Source organism: Sciurus vulgaris, assembly GCF_902686455.1.
Source record: "Sciurus vulgaris genome assembly, chromosome: 9".
Classification (NCBI taxonomy): Eukaryota; Metazoa; Chordata; class Mammalia; order Rodentia; family Sciuridae; genus Sciurus; species Sciurus vulgaris.
In genome coordinates this window covers 100,899,939-100,907,710 of record NC_136469.1, presented here as the reverse complement: position 1 = coordinate 100,907,710, position 7,772 = coordinate 100,899,939, and the positions used below count along the sequence as shown (strand labels likewise).

Sequence of the window (7,772 nt, the reverse complement as noted above, 5' to 3'; positions counted from 1 at the left end):
AAGGAGCTGTCCTCTTAGCAGCTATAGACTGTCTGCGGGAATTCGGCCCAGCTTAATTTTACCCTACTGTTTGCGCAGGCGCAAATCCTACGTTGGCGTTTGCCGGCGGCCCTTGCTGCGGCACGCAGAGGATTCTGGGGACTCCGGAGACGGAAATTACTTCGCTTCTCTCTTCGGGTCGGGGAGGCTGTCTTGCGCCTGTCTCTGATTTCCCGAGTTAGGCGCTCCAGAACCTTTTGCCAATATGTATGACGCGGACGAGGGTAGGTGAACGCTCAAAACACAGTCGGCGGCGACCGGTTTAAGCAGGAAGGGTTGTGGGTGGAGGGAGGGTTTTAGGCTCTCTCCCGCGTCCGCCGCGCGGGAGCCCCTTGTCGTGTTCCCAACATCCCCCAGGCCCGGCCGGAACCAAACTGGGCTTGCGAGAGGCGCAGGGTCAGGGAACGTGCGTTATGTTTCCAGTCGGGTTCTCTGTTTCTCTCCACCGTCTTGTTCTTGTTCTGTCCAGTCTGGTATCACCTTCCCATATTGAGTATTTTTTTTTTTTTTTTGCGGTACTGGGGATTTGAACCCAGGGCCTTGTGTTTGTGAGGCAAGCACTCAACCAACTGAGCTATATCCCCAGCCCTATTGAGTCGTTTGAACTTGAATTAACCCCCCACCCCCGCTTTTCAATTTTCATTGAGGTCGCAGTTGATTAATTTTTTCTCATAATTTTTATTGATGCATTAAAGTTGTGCATAATGGTAGGATTTGTTGTTCCATATTCGTACATGCACACAGTATAACAATATAATTTGACCAATACCTCTCCCATCCCTTCTCTACTCCCTACCCCTGCTCCCTTTACTGATCTCTCTTCCATTTCATGAGATTCTCTCCCCACCTTTCTTTTCCTTGCAGTTGATTTATTGAATAGCTCGATTTTTGAGCACCTGTGTTTTGCCAGATTGTACTAGGCTCTATAAATACACCGGGACAAAGAATTTTGGAGGGTGAAGGGTTGGTCTAGTTTGGCGTAACTTTTTGCAGTCTTAAGTGTAAATAAATTGCCTTAAAAGATGATCTTTAAGGGCTGGGAAGATAGCTCAGTCGGTAGAGTGCTTGCCTTGTAAGCACAAAGTCCTGGGTTCGATCCCCAGCACCCCCCCCAAAAAAAAAAAAAAAGATGATCTTTAAATCTCCCACAGGATGACATAGTTCTCAGATTATATGTATTCTGCTGAACAATTTGTCTTTTTACTTTTCACATATAGAATTCTTAGTCGTGCCTAATGTATATTCTTTTCTTTCTTTTTCTTTTGGTACCTGGGATTGAGCCCAGGGGTGCTTAGTCCTGAGTCGCGTCCCCAGACTTTTTTATTTTTTTATTTGAGGCAGGGTCTCATTAAGTTGCTTAGGTCTTTGCTAAGTTGCTGAGGCTGACTTTGAACTTGGGCTCTTCCTGCCTCAGCCTCCTTTGTTGGTGGGATTACTGGTGTGCACCACTGCACCTGTCTTTGTATATATTTTTAAAGCTCCCTCTTTCCCTTCACTTCTGTTGTTTCAAACTTCATTTTTTTTTTTTTTTTTAGCTCCCAGTTCTCTGGCTATCTTTCATATTTCTCATTCTCTTAGCTATCTCATAGAGAAAATAGAAGAAGAAGCTTAAATTTTTAAAATAGCTCAACATCTCAGTCTCATTCATCATTTTTGTCTAGAAATCTTTTAGAATTGTTATATTCTCTACTTTTTAACTACTATCTCAGTGGAAGAAAAATTCAAGAAAAGGTTTTTATAGCTTAAGTTTTTGGCTGGGTAATATATTTTCATCACTCACAAGCTGGAAAATATGAGTGTTGAAAAGTGTTAGGTCTCATTTTTGTTTACCAGCTGCCCAGTTTGAACCCTCTCCTCAGTTGGTACTGTTTTTAGATTTTTTTTAATACTCTATGTATAAATCAGAATAAAAACCAGATATATAGGGCACATTCTTTTTTTCTGAGATATACTTTTATTTGTTCTAATTAGTTATACATAATAGTAGAATGCATTTTGACACATCATACATGAATGAAATATGACTTCTCATTCATCTGATTGTATATGATGTAGAGTTACATATAGGTCGTGTAATCATATATGCTCATAGGTTAATAATGTCCGATTCATTCTACTGTCATTCCTATCCCCATGCCCCCTCCCCTCCATTCATTCCCCTCTGTCTAGTCCAAAATATCACTAGCCTCGCCCCCCTTTCCTCCTTATTGTGAATTAGCATCCACATATCAGAGAAAACATTCGGCCTTTGATTCTTTGGGATTGGAGTATTTTGCTTAGCATAATATTCTCCAGTTCCATCCATTTACCGTCAAATACCATAATTTCCTTCTTTTAAGGCTAAGTAATAGTCCATGATGTATATATATCATAATTTCTTTATCCATTTATCTGTTGAAAGGCATGGGTTGGTTCCATAATTTAGCTATTGTGAATTGAGCTTCTGTAAACAGTGTTGTGATTTGTCTCTATATTATGCTGATTTTTTGGGGGGTGGGTTCTGGGAGTTGAACTCAGCGGTACTCAACCACTGAGCCACATCCCTAGCCCTACTTGTATTTTATTTAGAGACAGATCTCACTGAGTTGTTTTGTGCCTTGCTGTTGCTGAGGCTGGCTTTGAACTTGTGATCCTCCTACTTCAACCTCCTGAGTTGCTGGGATTACAGGCATGTGCTACCTTGCCCAGTGTAGTATGCTGATTTTAAATCTTTTGGGTATAAACCTAGGAGTGGGATGATTGAGTTAAATGGTAGTTCCATTGCAAGTTTTCTGGGGAATCTCCATACTTTCCATAGTGGTTATACTAGTCTGCAGTCCCATCAGCAAATATGAGTGTACCTTTTCCCCACATCCTTGCTCACTTGTATTGATGCTTGTATTCTTGATGATTTCCATTCTGACTGGAGTGAGATGGAATCTCAGTGTAGTTTTGATTTGCATTTCTCTAATTGCTAGGGATGTTGAACACTTTTCATATGTTTGTTGATTGATTGTGTTTCTTTTTCTGTGAAGTGCCTGTTTACCCCTTTGCTCCCATTTGTTGATAGGTTTTTTTTTGGTGTTTTGTTTTTTGAGTTTTATATATCTTGGAGATTAAAGCTCTATCTGAGGTGCAAGCACATTTATTCTTTAATAGAAGAAAATGGAACTAATAAGTGAGTGCCAGTGCTTAATGATTTTTTTTTTTTTTTTTTTTTTTTTTTGGGTGCTGGGGATTGAACCCAGGACCTTGTGTTTACAAGGCAAGCACTCTACCAACTGAGCTATCTCCCCAGCCCCACATAATGATTTTTAAAGTGCCTGTTGTTTAAATGACTGTTGGCTATATAACTACTCCAAAACTTACTTGCCTAAAAATTATTACATTTTTGGGTTCTCCGACTGGGATTTGTACAGGGCATTGGGCATGACTTATCTCTGCCCCACAATGCTGGCAGTTCAACTGGAAAGATGCAAGTCTGAGTGTTGACCTGATAGCCTGTGTGTGTTTACATGATCTGGTTTACTCCCATGTCTGACATCCAGACTAGGAGGACTCAAAGACTAGGATTGCTTTTGTAAGTGACTTTCTCCTTATGGTTTGAGCATAAGGAGAAAGCAGCCTCAGAGTAGTAGTACTTTTTAGTGGCAATTCAGGGCTCCAGTGTTTCTGCTGATCAAAACTGAATTGCCTTTCTGCTATAACTTCTGAAGTCATGCAGCTTTATTCTTGTTACCGGAGAGTTGAAAATTCACTCAGATTCAAGGAGAGGATACATTGACCACTATGTCTTTATAGTAGATCACATCATGGAAGCGCATGTGAAATGGGAAATGTGATCATGACCATCTTTAGAAAATATAGTTTATTATACCTGTATATGTATGAAATGTTGCTGTAATAGACCACTCTACCTTAGGGTGTTGCACAGGTATTGGAACCTTTTCTGGTTCTGTCTCCTTAGCCTGATCTCCTGTAGTCTCTGAGGAGCTTATTGGTTAGAGGACTATGTCTGAGCTTTCTTCTAGTTATCATTATCTTTAACTATAAGTGAAAATTTTATGAACTTTCTGGAGAAGATGGAAAACTTACAAATTCTTGCAAACTTACATTGAAACTTTGTAATAAAATCTCTTTTTATATGGGAAGAATACCTATGTGACACAGACATATTATTGTTATGTCATTAGCTGAAATTTTAGAAAAATGGGCTAAAATGATTGCTTTTTATTCAGCAGACATTATGCTTAAAGTGTTAGCTAATGGTATTGCATATAATATTTTTTGTTTGCAGATATGCAATATGATGAGGATGATGATGAAATCACCCCAGATTTGTGGCAAGAAGCATGCTGGATTGTAATCAGGTAATTTTTTTTGAACAAACTGAATAAGCTTTGAAAGGCACTATAAAGCATAAGGGGATTTTTTCTGCTTTTTCTATTCCTCATAGGTAGATGTTCTCTATGAATATGTTATGAGAGTTTTTATTCACTTTTATTTTTTTAAGTATTTCAGACTTAAAAGTCATAAGGAATTCACTTGTACACTTCACTGGATTCTCTAAATGTTAACTTTATACAACGTTGTATTAGTATTTTTTTCTCCTCTGTACATATTTTTTTTCTGAAACATTTGTAAGTTACATAAGAACAGTTTTTTACATAATCATAACACAGGGATTGAATCAGTATTGGTATTTTCTAGTTGTCCTAATAATGATTACAGAAAAATTAAAAAAAAAAAATAAACTATCTTTATTTGATTCTGGGTCCAATCTAGAACCACATATTCTTTTTTATTAAAATTTTTTTGAATTTTTACAGACTGCATTTGGATTCATTGTACACAAATGGGGTATAACTTTTAATTTCTATGGTTGTACACAATGTAGATTCACACCATTCATGTAATCATACATATACATAGGGTAATACTGTTGTATTTTGTTTTTATGGCTTCTTATTCTATATTCTTTAATTTGGAACAATTTCTCAGTCGGTCTATCTCTAGTTTTTTTTTTTTTTTTTTTTTGACCTTGACAGTTTTGAAAAATATAGGGCAATTACTTTTTTTTTTTTCTGAGGTGGGGGTGTAGGTGCTGGGATTTAAACCTATGGCCTTATGCATGCAGGCATGCCTTCTACCGTGATCCACATCTGAACCTCCTGGTTATTTTATAGAATGCTTTTTAGTGTTTTTTTTTTTTTTTTTTTTTTTTTTTCCTTTTTTCCTGATGCTTTTTTGGAACTAGATTCAGAAGATGACTTTTGGCAGAAGTGATATTCTTTTCTAGTGCCCTGTATCAGAAAGAACATTTGTTCTGTTACTGTGATATTAATTCCGTGGTTTGTGTGTGTGTGTTCTCTCTCTCTCTCTCTCTCTCTCTCTCTCTCTCTCTCTCTTTCTCTTTTTCTCTCTTTCTCTGTCTCTCTCTTGGTATTGAGTGTTGAACCCAGGGGTGCTTAACCACTGAACCACATCCCCAGTCCTTTTTATTTATTTTTTATTTTGAGACAGGGTCTCACTAAGGGTCTTAGGGCCTCACCAAGTTTTTGAGGCTGGCCTGGAACTTGGGATCCCCCTTTCTCAGCCTCCTGAGAGGGCTGGGATTACAGGCAACCACCACCATGTCCAGTTTTTAACATTATTGTAAGTAGGTAAAGTTACAATGGGTTGCGTTCAATCCCAATTCCCATCCAATTTTTTCTAAGTGTAATTAATGTATTTAAACTAGGTAAAAAGCTTTATATATGGTACAGCTCAGTAGTAGAGCACTTGCCTAGCATGCAGAAGACCCCTTGGTCTGATGCCCCAGCACCAAAACAAATGAATAAACAAAAACCTTACATAGTAAAAAATGTAACTTGTAAGCAATAAAGTAGCATCTTGTTATGATAAAGTAGCATCCTGTTAGGTTAGAATATTAAGTGCTTATGACCCTTCTCTCTGAATAACAAACTGACATTATTTTATATATGGTAACATGATTATGGATGTTCTCTGAGCCCTATTAGTTCAGAGTGCATATCCTTTTGGTTAACATATCCTTTTCAAAGAATATGTGCTTCTGACAGTTTGCCATTTGCAATTGGAATATAACTGAAAATCTTTCTTGAATGATGTTTTGTTAGAAAAAGTATTTTGATCTGAAGCAAAAAAGTTATTTCAATATATGTAGGAGATTGCTGAAAGATAAAGTACTATATTGTGAATAGTCACAACATTTATTTATCATTTGTTACAAGATAAATTATTTCCTTTTTAAAAATTTTTTTGTTATAGATGGACACAGCACCTTTATTTTCTTTATTTATGTGGTACTGAGGATTGAAATCAGTGCCTCATGAATGCCAGGCAAGTCCTCTATTACTGAGCCACAACCCCAGCCCAAGTATAAGTTATTTCATTTAAAAAATTTTGATTGAAGGTACTTTCCTATTGTCAGGCGGAATTTTGTTTCACTTTTTAATATCAAGTGATTTGTTGTTGTTGTTGTTGTTGTTGTTTTGTTTTAAGCCCTGGGATTGAATCTGTATCCTTGCACATGCAAGGCAAACACTTTACCACTGAGCTGTATCCCCATCCCTTTTTGTTTTGAGACAGGGTTTCACAGAGTTGCTGAGAGTGACCTCAATTTTAGAATCCTCCTGCCTCATCCTCCTAAGTAGCTGGGATTACATGCATGTGCTGCTATACTTGTTTTTTTTTTTTTCTTTTTTTTTTTCTTTTTTCTTTAAAGAGATGGGTTTTTGCTGGACGTGGTGATGCATGCCTGTAATCCCAGTGGCTTGGGAGGCTGAGGCAGGAGGATCACGAGTTCAAAGCCAGCCTCAATAATGGCAAGGTGCTAAGCAACTCAGACCCTGTCTCTAAATAGAATAGAAAATAGGGCTGGGAATATGGCTTAGTGGTTGAGTGCCCCTGAGTTCAATCCCTGGTCCTCTTCAGTCTCCCCCCAAAAAAGAGAGAGAGATGGGGTCTTTCTGTTGCCCAGTCTGGCCCTAAACTCCAGGGCTCAAATGTTGCTCTTATCTCAGCCTCCCATGTAGTTGGGACTGACAGGTGCATGCCACTGCACCTGGCTGTTTAGATTGTTGTATGTGTTGGCGAGAAGAGTGCTAGAGATCAAATCCAGAGCCATATGTGTGCTAGAAGATGTTTGCTCTACCACTGATCTACATTCACAGTCGTACAGGACGGCATTTTAATGAAGTACTATTAAGATTTTAGGGAAAATAGTTATGATTCAGTGTCCTGAAGTAATGATACATTTCTATAGTTTTGTGAAGATTTTTCATCTTAAATTCTCCGTAACAACCATTGTTACTTATATTAAACTATGCCTTCCATGTGATTTTTTCATATCGGTAGATGTCCCTGATAGTTGAGAAGTTTCTCCTGCTATCCCACAGTCTACTGAAAGAAAGTGCCCCAGCCACTTAAAAAGAGGAAAAGAAAGGGGCTAGGGCTGTAGCTCAGTGGAAGAGCTTTTGCCTCACACGTTTGAGGCACTAGGTTCAATCTTCAGTACCATATAAAAATAAATAAATAAATAAAGATTACAAAGAAAAAGAAAAGAAAATGCCCCATTCGTAGGCTGTGCTTTATACAAGAATGGTTGTATGCTTTATTCTGTACTGTAGGACCTAACTTTTAATATTGGTGGTCATAATTGATTGGATCAGGTTAAGGCCTTGTTAGAGAGTCAGCCATTTTGTAGGCCTGCCAATGACCTAGGTGATTTGATG

At 38.1% G+C, this 7,772-nt stretch overlaps 1 protein-coding gene across 3 annotated transcripts in view; it reads left to right on the top strand.

Annotated features, from left to right (window-relative positions):
- The first annotated feature begins 109 nt into the window (after positions 1-109).
- The window catches only part of POLR2B (RNA polymerase II subunit B), a 54,968-nt gene continuing 47,305 nt past the window's right edge, over positions 110-7,772 (top strand). For all 3 annotated transcript variants that reach the window (XM_079153741.1, XM_079153740.1, XM_079153742.1), the window contains exons 1-2: positions 110-263; positions 4,316-4,388. In XM_079153741.1, the coding sequence (XP_079009867.1) occupies positions 245-263; positions 4,316-4,388 (92 nt within the window). In that variant the 5' untranslated portion in view covers positions 110-244. The remainder of the gene's footprint in view (positions 264-4,315; positions 4,389-7,772) is intronic.